At 56.4% G+C, this 17,065-nt stretch overlaps 6 protein-coding genes across 6 annotated transcripts; 5 read left to right on the top strand and 1 right to left on the bottom strand.

Moving 5' to 3' along the window:
• Nucleotides 1-353: 353 nt before the first annotated feature.
• On the top strand, nt 354-1,785 carry VTJ83DRAFT_4108 (uncharacterized protein; the record flags this gene model as incomplete). The annotated part of the gene is made up of 2 exons (XM_071010561.1): nt 354-497; nt 571-1,785. The coding sequence occupies 2 exons, from the start codon at nt 354-356 to the stop codon at nt 1,783-1,785; spliced, it is 1,359 nt and encodes a 452-aa protein (XP_070867986.1).
• A 462-nt stretch (nt 1,786-2,247) lies between these two features.
• Nucleotides 2,248-3,236, bottom strand: VTJ83DRAFT_4109 (uncharacterized protein; the record flags this gene model as incomplete). The annotated part of the gene is made up of 2 exons (XM_071010562.1): nt 2,248-2,960; nt 3,032-3,236. 2 exons carry the CDS (start codon nt 3,234-3,236, stop codon nt 2,248-2,250), a joined length of 918 nt encoding a protein of 305 aa, XP_070867987.1.
• Nucleotides 3,237-4,695: 1,459 nt separating this feature from the next.
• Nucleotides 4,696-5,395, top strand: VTJ83DRAFT_4110 (uncharacterized protein; the record flags this gene model as incomplete). The annotated part of the gene is made up of 3 exons (XM_071010564.1): nt 4,696-4,978; nt 5,049-5,115; nt 5,185-5,395. 3 exons carry the CDS (start codon nt 4,696-4,698, stop codon nt 5,393-5,395), a joined length of 561 nt encoding a protein of 186 aa, XP_070867988.1.
• A 1,274-nt stretch (nt 5,396-6,669) lies between these two features.
• VTJ83DRAFT_4111 (uncharacterized protein) lies at nt 6,670-8,758 on the top strand (the record flags this gene model as incomplete). Its single annotated transcript, XM_071010565.1, has 4 exons — nt 6,670-7,428; nt 7,494-7,796; nt 7,852-8,189; nt 8,260-8,758. 4 exons carry the CDS (start codon nt 6,670-6,672, stop codon nt 8,756-8,758), a joined length of 1,899 nt encoding a protein of 632 aa, XP_070867989.1.
• Nucleotides 8,759-10,383: 1,625 nt separating this feature from the next.
• On the top strand, nt 10,384-10,995 carry VTJ83DRAFT_4112 (uncharacterized protein; the record flags this gene model as incomplete). The annotated part of the gene is made up of 2 exons (XM_071010566.1): nt 10,384-10,424; nt 10,494-10,995. 2 exons carry the CDS (start codon nt 10,384-10,386, stop codon nt 10,993-10,995), a joined length of 543 nt encoding a protein of 180 aa, XP_070867990.1.
• A 1,701-nt stretch (nt 10,996-12,696) lies between these two features.
• On the top strand, nt 12,697-15,254 carry VTJ83DRAFT_4113 (uncharacterized protein; the record flags this gene model as incomplete). Its single annotated transcript, XM_071010567.1, has 4 exons — nt 12,697-14,032; nt 14,089-14,767; nt 14,830-15,164; nt 15,241-15,254. 4 exons carry the CDS (start codon nt 12,697-12,699, stop codon nt 15,252-15,254), a joined length of 2,364 nt encoding a protein of 787 aa, XP_070867991.1.
• Between the last annotated feature and the right edge of the window lie 1,811 nt (nt 15,255-17,065).

Consider the following 17,065-nt stretch of genomic DNA (forward strand, 5'->3'; position numbering starts at 1 on the left):
CCCAGCCGCACAGTATGAATACACCACAAGTACCCTCTCCACCTCCCAGACTCTTGACGGGCTGACCCCAGATTTAAGCCTGCGACCCCACGCTGTGGTGTGTTCCAAACGAACCTGTTAAAGTGACGTTCCACGCCTGGGATTAACTCCACTAGGTGCGCTGCCCCTCACCGCCTGAAGCCCAACTGCCCGCCCGACAGCTCGAGTTTAGATCGAGAGTCCCGTCCCTCGCTCCCATTCCACGGAACCCCCAACGTTGGTCCCTAGCGGCCCTGGCACTTTCCCCTTCATTCCCTCTCATCGCCTGCCTCCTTTTTATCGTCCCTTGTTTCTGTCAGCACAGTTCTCGAACAATGCAGGTTCCGCTGATTCGTCTCCAATGCGGGGCCAACTCATATGAGTGGGGGAAGAAGGGTCACGACTCGGCCGTTGCTCGGTATGCGGCTGCGACGCCGTCATCAGACTTCACCATCCAGGATGATAAGCCATACGCCGAAGTACGCTACTGCCCAGACGTCGCTCTCGGTGCGGTCGGTCGAAGCCAGGACATGCTGACAGACGTGATGACAGCTCTGGATGGGGACCCATCCCTCTAACCCTTCCAAGGACTTGACAACAGGCCGCACCCTCCTCGACCTCGTTCAAGACAACCAGGCCTTGATTTCTCAGCCGGTGGCGTCCCGGTTCGGCAACCAAGTTCCCTTCCTCTTCAAGGTGCTGTCAGTCAACAAGGCCCTCTCGATCCAAGCCCATCCGAACAAGAAGCTTGCCGAACAGCTGCACGCCAGAGACCCCAAGAACTATCCGGATGACAACCACAAGCCTGAGATGGCCATTGCCATCACCCCGTTTGAGGGGCTATGCGGATTCCGGCCTCTGGATGAGATTGCCCACTTCCTCGAGACGGTCGCTCCCCTGCGCCAGCTCGTGGGTGAGGACAATGCCAAGGAGTTCATCGACGTTGTGGGACAAACCAAGGGTGACGAGTTGGAGGAGGCAGTGGCGCGGAACAAGGCCGTCCTGAAAAAGGCCTTTGCTGCTGTCATGTCGTCGTCCGAGAGCGACATGGCCGCCGCGGCCGAGTTGCTGGTCGAGTCCGCCGCGAGTGCTGGAGCTGACTTCGCGGGGGGCGGCGTCCCTGCCACTTCCGGGTCGACCCTTGCCGAGCTTGTCACGAGGTTGTACGGCCAATTCGGCGCCGACTACGGCCTTTTTGTTCTTTTCTTCCTCAACTTTGTCACCCTGAAGCCTGGCGAGGCTCTTTTCCTACAGGCCGACGACATTCACGCCTACGTGAGCGGCGACATCATCGAGTGCATGGCCAGCAGCGACAACGTAGTGCGCGCCGGCTTCACGCCAAAGTTCAAGGATGTCGACACCCTTGTCAGCATGCTTACCTACAAGTACGCTCCCATCGACGAACAGAAGATGCAGCCTGGGGAGTACCCCTACGCTACACTCAACCGGACAGCCTACAGCTCCGGCTCCTCCGTGACCCTGTACGACCCGCCCATCGACGAGTTCAGCGTGGTCCGTACGGCTCTCCGGGGCAGCGGGTCCAAGGCAACCTTCGACCCGATCGAAGGGCCGAGCATTGTCATTTGCACCAGCGGCAAGGGCAAGATCTCGGTCGGCCCGACTGTGCAAGAGGTAAAGGAGGGCTATGTGTTTTTCTTGGGCGCAACGGCTGAGTGCGTCCTCGAGTCGGAGGGCGAGACTGACGACGAGTTCGTCACGTTCAAGGCGTTTGTGGAGGTGGATAGTCACAACCATGCGACGTCATAGAAAAGAGGTAACTCATTCTGGAGTTAGAACATCACAAATGTTAATACACATTTCGAGCGTTGCCGGTGGCTGACCCGAGGGCCATCTGCTACGCCTTGGGCTTTCTGAATTTTCTGAATCGCCTACGACCAAGTCTGAGGAGCTCTTGCGTTTATCCTGACGTGCATGTTCGCTGTAACCGGCAGGATGGCTGAGAGTGGTCTTTTTCTTGCCGACCCTGGAGACGGTTCGCAAATGAGTTCGAATTGGGCTGCAGTCGGAACCGAACCACGTGGACATTTGGAAGGTTATAAGTATCCAATTGTGTAGTTCCTTGCATCACAAGTGAGCGCAATATTTATTAACTACATCTTTGTTACGGTCGCTGACCAGTTCTAATTGGGCGGCATTCGCAAGAACGAGGGAGTCCCATCGAAACGTTTGCCTTAGGCTGAGCTACCTGTCGAACCCGAATCATGGGACTTAGACAAACTTGAGGTTGCCGTTGTCGTTGCCTATCCTCTCGTCCAGAGCAATGGATGCCGACACCCAGTCGCCACCGCGGCGCAGCTCAGCCTCGAGCCGGCGACCGCCGTCGGCAAGTCGCACGTTGCGGGCCGAGGCACCGAAGTTGCCTCCAGAGCCACTGGAGCTGTGGCCGCCCTTCTGCGGGATATTGAAGACCTGACCTGGGAAAATGAGGTCGGGATTCTGGATGCCGTTGAGCTGCGCGAGCTCCTGGTACGTGGTGCCGTAGCGGCTGGCGATGTCCCGCAGAGTGTCGCCGGATTGAACCGTGTAGGTCTGAGCGGCGCTGTGGCCGCCGCCGCCGCCGCCCGAGACCCAGCGGAAGGAGCCGTTGTCGTTCTCGAGCAGCCTGTTGAGACTGATACTGCTGTTCTGGTAGGAACCGTCGCCGCGCCGGCACGAGGCGTGCAGCACGAAGTCGCCGTGGGCATCGAGCCGGATGTCGCGGGCCGAGCCGCTGAAGTTGCCCCGGAAGTTGCCACCACCACTGTGCTGAGCCGGGCGATTCTTCTCCTCGCGCCGCCGCTTCTCTTCCTCCTCACGCCTCTCCTCCTCCTCCTCCTCACGCTTCTTCTTCTCCTCCTCCTCCTTCTTGCTTTCCCTCCAGTCAGACACGCCGTCCTGGAGCTTGTGGCCAGCAACAGCGCCAGCGATCATGCCGAGCACAGCTGTACCCCAAGTGCGTTAGTCCACGATCGCGGGCAAGTGTGGTAAGGAAATGTGCAGCGTGGCTACGTACTGCCAGTCTTGCTATGGCCTGCCTTCTTGCCAGCAAAGTTGCCGCCGACACCGCCAGCCACGGCACCGCCGATGGCGCCAAGCACACCTCGCTCGCCGGTCGGTCCATCCTCGGGTGATGCGGAGCGGCGGTTCCGGTCGTCGTCTTGGTTGCCGCCAGCAGCCGCGTAGTACGAGGCAGCAGCGCCCTGGTTGTAGTTGGTCATCTTGGAAGAGTGTGGGTGGCGGTGATTGCACTAAGTGAAAGGTGTCTAGGGTATTGAAGAGGAATAAGTTGCCATCTACGTGGAGAGGGGCAGAGGTACGCTTATATACCCCCTTTGGCTGGGCTGACGGACAGCTCAGGCCTCCAACCTGCCAGGTGTTGGTAGGATCCGTGGACACCTTTCTGGAGCCCAAGTGGCACCCGTCCTCTATTGTCGTCCATGTCCACCGCGCACGCCACTCGTGTCGCAGCTCGAGTTGGTCAACAAGGTCCCGAGCCCCACAGAGCCCACTGCGTTGTCCCACTTGGGCTCGACAAGACGACGGCAACTTCTCGGTTTCTGTTCTAGACTGTGGCGATTGGGGACACCGCCGCACATACCGCGACTTAGCATGGCCTTGGCTTGTCCAGTCGTCGCGCCGGTCGTAGATGTCGTGTTGGTGAATGATGCGCGGTTGGGGTTTGCTTGCGCAACCCGAGGGCTTTGGTGGTGCCCGATCTCCAACACTGCCCCGCGGATGGTGTGGAGATCGCCTCAGGGGTTCTTCAGGTGGCCCCACGGAACCGCGGGGTTCAGCTGGGATAAGCCGACACGCCTCCTTGAACATCGTGCTGTGGAGCCCGCGCTTTGTGAACCACCCCCCCCCCCCCCGGAACGGGTTTCTTCAACCTGTGGCGTGGCAAAAATCTCAACACGAATCGGAGGCCTGCAGAGCATGTACTGCATAGAGTTTCACAACCGCTGGTCCCAAGATCTAAGCGCTCCCGCGCCCAAGGTCAAACCAGGCGAGGGACCAGGAGGCTGCTTAGTGATGGGCCGCGACAGTTTGGCGGGGCAAAGCGTCTTGTTTTTGGATACGACTTGTTGGTTCCGCAAGGCAGTGAGTGGTGTGAGACTGACGAAGAACGTCCTGTGAAATGGTGGCAGCCGTTATTCCAACTGAGGTGCTCATCGCCATTGGCGTTCTCGACCCTTTGTATGGTGGTCACCTTTTCTGGGAGTAAATTGAAGCAAAAGCGGCCGATGTGGATAGCAATCACTTCCGGCTGATTACGCTTGATTGAGTTGTCCCACGTTCTCACCAAGGGTACGCAGCGGTCTGGTGCGCGTGCAATCCGGGTTTCCGGGTAAGTCGAGTCTACCTATAAATAACTTCATCGAGCGGGACGATATCTCGATCGAGGCATGCCTTCAATCATCTTTCTGGAATGCATAGCACACTCAATATGCGAACCACGAGCTAGGCCGCTGCGAGTTTATTATCATGGCCCTTGCCAGGACCTCAATTCTGCGCGGGCGCTCGCTTCTGTGAGCGGGGATTAATATGTTTCGACGCGGGAACCCGGGTTCTGGATAAGTAGGAACTGGACCGGCCCTTGAACCCGGGAAGCGGGCTGGGGAAGGGGGGTTCCTGCAGGACGAACGACTTGGGACTAGAATCCAGATATTAGACCCTTCCATGGCCCGCCCGAGTACTTGGGACTCCTCCCTAGGCTATCCAAAGGACCTTGACCTACAGCCAACACGCATCTCTCTTCTCACAAGGCCGTCCGGATTCGTCATGTTCAAGCCACTGTTCTTTGCATGCTGCCTTCTCGGAACGGCCACCGCACAAGTCTGGCCTCCGCCCCCCCCTTGGTGGCCTCCGCAAGAGCCGCCTGCTCCGACGACAACCTCGTCCACGCGTACTTCAACAACGCAGGTCCTACCGCCCGGGGCAACTCAGTCGCTTTGGGGTCAATGTATGGCGAATCTGGACCATCGTTTTCAAGTCGAATACGGGCAGTGTCGCTGACGATGTTGTTAACCTAGGCGGTGGATTGAACTACGAGGGGCCGAGACGATGCCCGATCGGCGCGTATTGCAAGAATGATGGAAAGTAAGCCACTGAGAGTCTACATGGGTCCGTCCTCTCATCGATAAGAGGTAGCTAATGCATATGTCTTAGTATGTGGTATGAGCAGTGCGTGCCCATTGAAACCGGGACTGCGCCACCCGCAACTACGAGGACGACGACTGTGGTCACTTCGGGGCCGGTTGTGATCACAACGTACATTACCTACCTCACTCCCACGACGACAACGCCGCCACCTAGGACATCTATCGTTACCGTCACGCTGCGCCCTGACGAGCCCTGTGATCATCCATTTTTGTGCTGAGAGTCGGGTTGGTAGAGGTGCAGGGTGGGGGTGGCAGCGGTTTGCTAGAGTGGACACTTAGGTTTACGCTTAATAGGGGTTTTTCTTCAAATAAGGAGCTTTGATTTCATCTCAGCTTTGCATCATCGGTAACATGAAAGGTTCCGGATTCATCTAAAGTGACTGGCCAGACAATGATATAAGCACTCGACTCAACGCTCAAAGTGTACTGGCCCGTCAGCATCTCAGGCTCTCGATGACGGGTCAAGGCTCCAGTGGTGCTGCTTCAAGAACTAGAATGGTATATTTGTGTGCGACGTCGTGCAGCCCAGCTACTCCAACAGACGTCATAGTAATTGATACATGGCTGTATGACAATAGACGCTGACAGTACTTTGTACCAAGCGTGAGAATCACCTAGACGAGGATTTGCCGTGATGACACAACCTACCGGCGTCTGACTAGTAATTACACGGCCGAACTGCGTCAAAGCGCCGTCACTAGCTGGGAAGCTATTCCAGTTTGATCACAGGACCTATTGCTCAGATCTTCAGGTACCCAGGTACCCAGGTACCAGGTAGGTAGGTACGGTACCTCAGGTACCTAGGTAGTTAAGCTTGTTTTTCACTTCCCCTGGCGAGTGTCCCCTGACTGACTTGGTAAGAGCAGCGCATGTTAGGTACTTCCCTCTAAGGTAGGTCGTCCATGATGCCTCCAGTCTCAACCTGGTGGAACAATCGCCAAGTCTGAGTAGAATGCGGGGAACCCTGGGTCTTCGGAGCATCCCCGGAAGCGGAGCATTGCACCAGGGCCAACGCGCCGCGCCAGGCTCAAGACGGGCGTGCCTCTCATCGCCCATTGGCCCTTGGTGACAGCGCCATGACATCCCAAAGCGTTGCTGTGTCCTGCCTCGACTGTCTAACCTGTCTTTTCCCGATCACTTTGTCCTCGTGCTTTGCATTGACGTTGTGCGTCGGTGGTCATGACTGCGCTTAGTGACCTTCCCCTCATTCACCAAGTCTTCGGGAACACAGAGTAGTAACAAAGCGTCTCATTGTTCCCCAAAGTGGCATGCAACTCGGTTCGCTTCGCCTAAGCCTACCAGGGGGATGACACCCGGCACTTTATCAACCACCCCGTTCCACGAAACACCATGATGGCCGCCCAAGCTCCATGCAGGTCTTGTCTCAGTTGCAACCGCGCAACAGGAAGGAAGCGACCTGGCCACGACATAGGAAATCATCGCAGAAAACTCGTTCTTGGATGATTTGACCCTTATTATAATTTCGTGGAAAATGGTCCCTCTTCCCGTTGCGGCGGCCAGCGTGGTCGCCGGAGCAGCGTACCTCAACGCGCGCTTCTCGCTTCCGCACGACCTGCTCTTCTTTCGCATCTCTACCGCCACTTTGCTTAGCCTGATACGTGCCCGACGCGCAGACAATATCAACCTCTTCTACGTGCTGGAGAAACATGCCCGCGACAAAGCGACGGCCGCCCGGCCCCTCATCCTCTTTGAGGGCCGCTCTCACACCTACGCAGAAACGTACGACCGAGTGCTGCGTTACAGCTCGTGGCTTCGTGAGCGACTCGGCGTCCGCGAGCACGACGTCGTTGCTCTCGACTATCAGAACTCGGACGACTTTATCTTTCTGTGGTTCGCCCTGTGGGCTATCGGCGCAAAGCCTGCATTTATCAACCACAATCTGCAAGGCTCGGCCCTCGCCCACTGCTTGCGTGTCTCGTCGGCCCGCCTCGCCATTGTTGACCCGCGTGTCGCGCATTCCCTGACCGATGATGTCCGTCGCTCCCTCCCTGGCATGGAGTTCGTGGTGTTCTCGCCCACCGTCGAAGCCCAGGCTTTGCGGCAGGAGCCTGTGCGGTACCCGGATGCCGTGCGCTCAGAGAGTGACTACATCAACATGGCCCTGCTTATCTACACATCAGGAACAACGGGCATGCCCAAGCCCGCGGTGGTTTCGTGGGCCAAGATCTATATGGCGTCCAACATGTCTGCAAAGGGGACGAATGCCACCCGTGACGACATTTTTTACACAGTAAGTCGGCGGATGGCTCACACGCTAGAGAGCAGCGGGAAGTCTAACCCTTGTGTGTCACGAAGTGCATGCCTCTCTACCATAGCGCCGCATCTTGCCTTGCTTTCTGCAGCGCTCTCTGCCTCGGGGCTACCGGAGCTATTGGCCGCCGCTTCTCGACGAAGACCTTTTGGAAAGAGGTCCGCGAGACTCAAGCGACTGTCATCCAGTACGTTGGCGAGACATGCCGCTACTTGACGGTAGCACCGCCCGAGATTGACCCCGTGACGGGCGAGAACCTCGACAAGAAGCACCGCGTGCGCGCTGCCATGGGCAACGGTCTACGGCCTGACGTGTGGGACCGCTTTAAAGACCGGTTTGGTATTGACGTGAGTTCTATGTGTTCAACTTGCCGTCGGCTTCGGGCACGTCTGACATTGCCAGACAATCTACGAGATCTACGCTGCCACGGAGGGTGCCGCAGGCCTTTGGAATGTTTCACGTAATTCGTTTGGAAAGGGCGCCATCGGCCGATTCGGCTTGGTTTCGGGTGCCGTGGTTGGGCGACGGTCAACGCTGGTGCGAGTAGACAACGAGACGGAGCAGCCGTGGCGTGATCCAGAGACGGGCTTTTGCCAGAGATCTAAGGCTGGCGAGCCCGGCGAGTTCATCACCCGTTTGCCGGCCGAGGATATCAAGCAGCGCTTCCAGGGATACTATGGTAATGAAGCTGCAACCAATTCCAAGATCTTGCGCGACGTTTTCGAGAAAGGGGATGCCTGGTAAGCGCTTAGCTCTTGACGATCGGAGGCCTCGTCGAGTCATTGCGGTCGGCTGACCGAAAAATCACAGGTTTCGTTCCGGCGATGTTCTCCGGTGGGATAAGGACGGCCGGATATACTTTCACGACCGCATCGGCGACACATACCGCTGGAAGAGCGAAAACGTGTCCACTGCTGAGGTGGCTCAGATCTTGGGGTTGCACGCTGCCGTCCAAGAGGCAAACGTATATGGCGTGCAATTGCCACACCATGACGGCCGGGCTGGATGCGCCGCACTCGTCCTGGATAAAGCATCCGGCCTTCCGGAGAAAAAGGTCTTGGACAGTCTGGCAGCGCATGCAAGGGCTAGCCTTCCTCGCTACGCGGTGCCCCTTTTCGTGCGTCTTATTAAGGAGGTCGGCACCCAAACCACAAGCACCAACAAGCAGCAGAAGCAGGTGTTGCGGGAGCAGAGTGTCGACCCGGCAAAGGTTCAAGGTGATCCAGTGTTTTGGCTCAAGGATGGGACGTACGTTCCTTTCGGGAGGGACGAGTGGAGGGCTCTGCAGCGCGGAGATGTCAAGCTGTAAAGGGTTGTGGTGGTCAATATGGCTCGCAAAGGATAATAAAGGCTTCCCTCACGACTCGGAGTCTCAATGCGTGCACGTCGAATCCTTCGTTGCTCATAGCGTAATCGATCAGACCGGTGCAATCAAGTGCTAGACGTTTTCAAACATGCTTGCTGTCCTTCTAATGGCCTGCCCAGCAAGAGTCGTTGGATGAGGAATAAGATCCTGATGAGACTTTGGCGGCCTGCCGTGATAACGACCAATGGCTTTTTCAGAACGTTCCCCGCACTTGGCGACGGTTGTTACCGGCCAATTGTCCGTTGAAAATGGATGATATGGACCGTCACAGACCAACCTGCACGATGTCGACAGGGATCTGGAAACATAAATAAGAGAGGTATGTTAAAATGGTTAGTACATTTCGAAACGATGGGCAAAGTCATGATCAGTAGACCCGTCGGCCTATATCATACGGTGTTGACATTTGCGCCTGTGCGCTGTTCTATTCATCCGCCACTCAAGCCTCTGCCAGCCCGGCATGCAGAAGGCGAAAGCGATGGCTTTATTTGGATAAGCGAACCATGGTTGTTTTCGACAACTGCGGATCGTTGCTACCGTTGTGTTTACCCAAGGTTCCCCACCCATGGTTCGTAGAAGCTAGGTTAAGTTGGTCGCAACGCGACCTTCAGCCCACTACAAGTACGAATCCAACATGTGATGTGGAAAGTCGGTCATGGTCCTACATGGGGTTTGCTAGGTCAAGGGCTCATGGTTGGGCTGCGGTGATAAGGTCGACGACGTGCATCGCTAGGTTTGCTAGATTCGGGAGCTGCAAATGCCATGCACCCAGAATACGGAATGTCCTTCAGCTGCTGGGCTCGGTTCACTTGCTCAACATTGGGAGCGTGGCGTGGTCGAAGGTCTTTGCCACCTCCGCTTGAAGTAAGCCATATGCCAGGTAAGAACCGGAAGGTGTTTTTTGCCTTTACGTTCTGGGCCACGATACCAATTACGAACGTTAGCGTACACAGTAAACGTTGTGTTGTTGATATTTATAGCTTTATGCTGGCTAAATTCCTGGTTCAACGCGCGGGTGCAATTCGCCTATGTATATTGACCCCACGGAGGATGCAACGCGGTTCCAGGGGGTTTCGCAACGTCAACGTTGTGAGCGTAACGTCCCGCGTTCCGACCCGGGCCACAGAGCACCATCAACGGTCAAATATAGCTCAAAATGCGCTTGGCTTTGGTTCTCGAAGCGAACACCAAACTCTCGCGGTCCCAGGAACCAAAAGGCCAAGGGCGTCAGCCCACTCCAATGGACCATCACCGGCTTGTTTTTTCTGCTTAAGGCATCGGTAGCACAGGAGAGCATGCTCCGCGATATACAACATCAATATACTCGATGCTACTCAAGGGCATGTCCAAGCTCATCGTCAACATGTCCCTTCAAGACGAGGATCCGGGGAACCTCGGGGATAGTGCAAGATAAATGACCTCGAGTCTCCCCGATATTGCGTGCAGAGAAGGCAGGAATCCGCAAGCCGAACGCCGTCCCAAGCGAAGCCGACCGTCGAAAGCCAAGTCCAGCAATTTTCCGAGTCTTTGTGACTTTCAATTCAACTTAGCTACTCACAAACTTCAAGATGCTCTACTCGCAGCTCGTGGCTTTCCTCGGTCTGGCCAGGTATGCTTGCTTTTTGCTTTAACGGTGACAAGTTACCCAAGACAAGACACAATGGCTGACAGATAGCAGCGCCGCGCTTGGCCAGATCACGCTCACCCCGACGACGGTCCTGACCGGCCGGCCGGGACTGCCGACCTACACAGTGACCGAGACCGTCACTGACACCCAGACGGTCACCGCCACGGTTACCAAGACTGAGACGTACCTCAGCCAGACGACCGTCACCAAGACGTCGACCGTCATCAGCACCAGCCTGCGTACCGTCACCGAGACCAGGACGTCGACCAGGACGTCGACCCTGACCTCGACCACGACCGCGACGACCACCAAGTCGGCCACCATCACCGCTCCCTGCAGCACCAGGAGCGTCAGCTGCCCGACGCTTACCAGCACCCAGACGGCTTGCGCCACTTGCTTCGTCCCCCAGTGCACCACTACCGTCGCCGTCACCAAGTCTTGCGGTTGCGCCGCTCTTCCCACCTTCACCACCGCCTTCCCTTGCAACGCCGCGGACTCCTGCAACAAGATCGGCTGCAAGACTGTCTATGACATCAAGACCCAAGCATGCTAAGTGGTTGACGGCTGAAGGGCCGCGGTTGTTCGGGGATAGGGGTCGGCAGGAGCGGGTGGTATGAAACGGCTTGATTGGCATTGTAGCTAGATACTTTTTTGCACTTCAAATTCATCTTTAGTATTAATAAAAAGACTCGCTCCAAGTGACAGCATCAAGCAACCGACTGTGATAAGACGGCGAGGCCCCTGCGGCTTCAGCGATGCTCCACGTGTTCGCCAAGGGTTCCTGCCCGGAAGATCCAACGTGCCAGCGCATGAAACGAAGGATCCTGCCTTTTCCGTTTTAACCGACGACTGGCAGCTCTACTACAGTAGTAGCTCCCACAGCACGTGCTGTCGAGTCAATCTCGAGGTCGAAGTACCACAGTATGCACAGCCCCCTTTGACGATCCAAACATAGACATATTTTTGGTAACTTGAGCAAGGGTAACGTGAGCGGTGAGGGATGCGGTGGCTTGAACCGAGAGTGTTCGGGCTGTTGGGCTAAGATCTTTGGAGCGACCCTTGCAGTGAGTACGAGGTCTGTCACTGGGACATGCTGCTGATTAGAGACCTAGCTGAATACCGCGAACAGAGGGCAGCAGGTGAAACAAGGAATAGTAAGCTTGACCAGTGATAAACCCTGCGTTTCAGCGTGGCGCTGGCGCTTTCCTCAAAAATAGGCATGTCTCCTAGCACAGCCAAGCTAAGCCAGGTTACCTTCTCTTACGGTTGTCAGTTTGAATCTTAATGCGCTGGCTGGGACATGGTCCCAGAGAGTTCGTGTGAGCTCCAAGTACCTGCATAGCATAGCCACAGAGACAGGGAAATATTGCAGCACGCAGCTAGAACGCCGTGGATATCCATGCACACCACACGACACCAATACGCACCGCGTGCTGCGATGGGCTACTCGGCCCGGGGCAGTGGAATCGCGGTCGGTTCCGACCCTCAAGTGGAGCTTGTAGCACCCTCGTGGTAGGTACAGCGCGATGCCTATCTATCTATGTACATCCGTTCAAGTAGTGTAGGTTCCACCACACCAGCGACACCGCCAGGTGTTGTGTCATCAATTATCCCTGGTGTGTGCAATCCCCTCACAGTGCAACAAACCTTTTGAAGACATTTGGTTGGTGAGAAGGATTGAGCAAAGATGTTGAGGGACACCGGGATCTCCTAAAACCACCATGACGGAACCCACCCCAGGCTACGGCTACGACACGCCTTGCCAAGCCTGCAATGCCTAGCAACGGGACTTGGTGCGCCATGTCATTTAGTTGCATGAAGGCGTCGACGGCGTGACTTGTGTGACACGAGAATGAACACTAGCTCCCTGCGGTTCCTATCAAAGCATCCTGAACGGGCCCTGTTCTGGGCGCTTCTCGTTGAGGCTCCAAGGCACACCCAATCAACGGAGATCACGCTTTGACCAACACTCGAAACAACCACTTAGAGTTGAGCCCAATGAGGCGGAGGGTGACAGACGACTTGCAGCTTCGAATGTCTCGTGGCATCACAGCCCAACGGGCCCAGGGCACCGGTGAAGGTCGAACAAGTGTCAGGATGAGGTTAATGAATGATTTGTCGTTCGGCATCTAGGCATCATCAATACTTAAAGAATCTCATCATCCCCCGAGGTCTCCGGGTCTTCTCATTCTACTCACCCGCCATCCCCGCGACAATCCTTTGAGCCCGGTCTATATACTCATAGCACACTAATATGTCTACAAGACAATCTCTTATGTTCAATATGGCGTCGCCGGATGGCTCTCTTCCTGCACACCTTACGCCTCCTCCTTCCGCTTCCGAGGCCCGAGGGGTACCATTCTTTGCATCCCACAAGAAGTCGAACCCCAACAAACACGCCACCGGCAAGCAAACCTCCGCGACCATACCACCTGGTGTGAAACGATCATCGGGACACTTCCGGTTCCGTCGGTCCAGCGGCGCCAAGGGGTTGTCGACCATCCCTCCGCCTGCGCACACCTCAGTCGCACAGTCCCAAGCGCCCCCGGCTCCGGAACACGTTGACAGCATAGACGATGTCATCTTGTTCCCCCGCGCGTATGAAGACGCATGGGGAGTCGCGGAGGCAACCCGCACCGAGTTGGAGCGGGCACGCAGGTTTCTTCTGCACGTCGCAGTCCCGGCCGTTGAAATAGGCCCTCACTGCTACGCCGTTGGCAACAAGCTGCTTGACGGCAAGGCAGCTGCGACAGTCCTGCGGGCTATCATCAGCGATGAAAAGAACCGAGCAGTACCGACTATTGGGTGGGCCATTCAAATGAGTCTATACGGCTCCCGCCACGCCTCGTTCGCTCCTACTCCGCTGACGCAGGCTGTGCGCTTTATGCTCATCAAGGCCGGCGTGCCTTGGAAGGCCTCCTGCAAGCGGACGCGCGCTATGCTTGACTTTTTCTTTGACCCGACGCTCCATCGCAATCTGGATATGCTGCCCCCAGGGACGGAGGTTGTCAAGTACCCTTACCCAGCGGGTCGGCTTCGCGTTTGCATTATAGGCGGTGGACCTACCGGCTTGGCAACTGCCATCACACTCGCCGAGAAGGGCCGCGGCCGCGTCGAGATCCATGTGTGGGAGCGTCGTTGGGTCGTGAACGAGTCGGGCATGATCGACTACCCGCCAGAGGCCCGGAGGCGTGATCAGGTTGTGACGCTCCAGGACACGGTGACATCGCTGCTGAGCTCGGGCACCTTCGATGCCCTATTTGAGGGTCGCCCTGAGCGCGTCTGGCCCGGATCTGCCAACATCCAAATTCGCAAAGTCGAGGATCGCCTGCTGAGCCGCTGTCAGACGGATGAGTTTCACGGCCTTATCTACCTGCATGCCGAGGGGGTTACGCGAGAGGAGCTCGCTGCCGGGAAGTGCGGTGACTTCCACGTGCTCCTAGGTACCGATGGTGCCGCATCATGGGTGAGGCAGAGCTACTTTCAGGGCTACGAGAACGAGCGTGGCCGTAGCTACGCGCTGGGGCTTGCCTTCGACCGCGGCCCGAAGGCCGGCCTCCCGTGGAGCCAACCTCTCAACATGTTTCTAAGTAAGCGTTCCTAGCTCATCCCTCTCGAACGATCATTTTAACTCGTTTTTCTTCAGCCCTCGGACAAACAAGATACTTGCTAAACGCCAGCGACCACGACGGCCGCGGCTACCTCAACATGCAGTTGACCGAGGAGGAGTGGCACAAGATGGTTGGCGTCGACGGGCAGCCGATCCACTTCGGAAGCCCGGGGTGCCTGCGGCGGGCCGACGGCAGCTTGCCGCCTGGGTTTGAGCCAGGCCGCGTGTTCGCCCCTTCCGAGGACCGGTCATCTCCGATCTGGAGGTCCATTGAGGATGGCCTCAAGCTGTTTGGTTTCAAGGAGGACGAGGTGATGAACGTGGTCCGGATCCCCATCGTTGTGCAGGCTGTACGCGAAGGCGTTCAAGTGCTACCACCCGAGGATTCCCGCAGCGTGGCACGCCCGCACGCCCTCGTGGCCCTGGCTGGCGACGCGGCCATGACCGTCCACTTCTGGCCGGGGCGCGGACTGAATAGCGGTATCAAGGCCGGCATTGCCCTGGGCGACGAGATCTGCCACGCGTTCCATGGTGGGCGCTTTGCAGGCCTCCCCCTGTCCGCTATGCGCGAGTACAATGACTTCATCATGAAGCTGCAGGGCCGGGAGCATGATAAACGCAGCATCCCCATCTTGAACCAGTCTGGGACTCCCGAGCTGTTGACATGGTTGCTGGAGCAGGCGCCGGCCGTGCCCGAGGAGGTGGCGGTAGAGTGGTGAGTACCCACCGTTGCTGGTGGATCCCTTACCTACCTTGCCATCTCTGACATAGTTCCAGGCTTGTCGGTGCAATGACGCAGCTTGCCGATCGTCTAGAACGGCGAGATGACTGGTACTTCCCTCATGAGGCCAATGTCGAAGGCCAGGTGCGCATCATCCTTCGCCAGCTGAACAGCTTGACGCTGCGCGAAATGGCCGTCAGCTTCCCTTGGCCGACCCGCGAGATGACGGGTGCCGAGGTCCTACCCGTGCGCTCGACGTGTCCTAACGAGGAGAAACGCCGCTGGTTGCAGCAGCTGTGGTCGATGCTATCATCCGACAAGGAAACTTCAACTCGCGGCCGCGATCGTGCACCATCCAGCTCGGCGTCCAATGCACGCTTTGAGGCTCCACGTCTGCGCTCCAGGTCTCCTCTGCCCGCGCGTGGCCAGTCCCAAGTTCCGCTGTCAGCCACGCCACCCCAACCCAGATCACAGTTCCTAATGCCGACACCTCCCTTGAGCGGCGGTCGTAGGATGACTCGAAATTTCAGCTCCCCGGAGCCAGGAACTGGACACATTGCCTTGCGTGCTCCCCCGCATGGTAGCAATGTCTACTCTCCATCACCATCCCCTATACCTGTGCCCTCTCCCCCATCCACGCCAGGCTCGCTTCGTCGAAGCAATGCAACCTCCCAGAGCGGGCGACAAGCGGCGCGTTCTCCTCCGCGGACGCCCCCTACGCAGACCGGCATCAACCCTCCTCGCCTCCTCGGTGCAGCGACTTCAAGCCGAACGAACAGTCCTATCCCTACGGACTATTACAGCCGCCGCTCAACCAACTCGCGAACCCTGGCTGTTACTATGCCAGTCCCGGTCACCATCCCAGTTCAAACGGGCTCGTCTGCTCCCATGTCACTGTCAGGCGCATATTCCTACAGTCCAGGCCCGAGTCACGACTACGATTACCCCCAATACCAACCTCAGTACCAACAGTCATACCAGTACCTCGACCAAAATACCCAATATCGGCCATCGTACCAGCTTCAGTGCCAACCCCCATATTTGCCCTGTCCAGTAACAGGAGATTGTGATGGCGAGGACTGGATTAGCAACATCGGTGACGAACGGCTGTCCAACTGGCTCCAGACATCGGGTCCTGATCTAGGTTTGGCAGAGTCTGCCAGCTCTGTATATTCTGACTCTGGCGCGAGCTCAACACCAGGGCTATCGTCAACCAGTGAGGCGGCAGAGAGCAGGAGCACGGGAAGAAGCATTAGCAGTAACGCTGGTAGCTCAGAAGCGAAGCATAGTTTGGGGGATAGCGGGCTAACACGGCTGCTAAGTGTTAAGCGGCCGAACGACAGGGTACTTGCAGATGCCATGTCCTTGGCGCTGTTCCGTGTTAGTAATGAGTAAAAGGGAGAAAGCTGTTGTATAGGAACAGGAGGAACAGTCAGAGAAGATTTAGGACAAGACTTTGAAACAAGAATCCATGTCTCCTATTCCGTCCTTGAATACAACAGTTGAAACAAGGTGCTGTGATACTTGCGGGTATGGACTAATTAATTAGTGGTTTGGTCCAGGTAAGGAGTTTCAAATGCGACAGTCTGTGCAGTCTATCCAACTGAATCTCTGGATCAATAATGTAACTGGCCTTGATTTGCTAAGAAGGTTAGTTGAACCGGCTTATAGTATATAGGGGCGTATTAAATCATAGTTTACTGTTCTAACCAAATTCTTTCATACAGTTACGCGGAAAGGACTTTTCTTCTCTACATACCTGTACTTTTATATTCCAAACCCATATGAAGTATAAGTCGACTTCGCAGCTTGTGGAACACTCCCCTCTTGACACACCCTGAATGACCTAGACTAAAAGTGCAACCCTCTCAATTCACACCACTACTGGTCAATTATTTACAACAACTATAATACATTTAGTCACTGTAATGCGAGAAAAAGTGAGTCCGAGGACCAAGAACCTACCTGTGGCTGCAGGAGCCTCCTTGTAGCTTTGGCCTCTTCGATACGCTTTCTTATCACGGGCTTTAACCACACTCCATGTACATACTCCAACACTGCCCTGCGCAACAGGGCTCTCCCTCTTTATAACCAACGAATTTAACGCCATGTTCTGCAGTCTCCGGAGTATCACCCCTCCAAGAACACGTCTCGCGCACAACCCTGTCTCACCTGGCGCGCTCGGATATCTCATGGTTTTAACCCTGGCATATTCCTAGGGTTAGGGTTAGGGTTAGGGTTAGGGTTAGGGTTAGGGTTAGGGTTAGGGTTAGGGTTAGGGTTAGGGTTAGG

The sequence above is a fragment of the Remersonia thermophila genome, chromosome 3 (assembly GCF_042764415.1).
Source record: "Remersonia thermophila strain ATCC 22073 chromosome 3, whole genome shotgun sequence".
NCBI classification, from domain to species: Eukaryota; Fungi; Ascomycota; class Sordariomycetes; order Sordariales; family Chaetomiaceae; genus Remersonia; species Remersonia thermophila.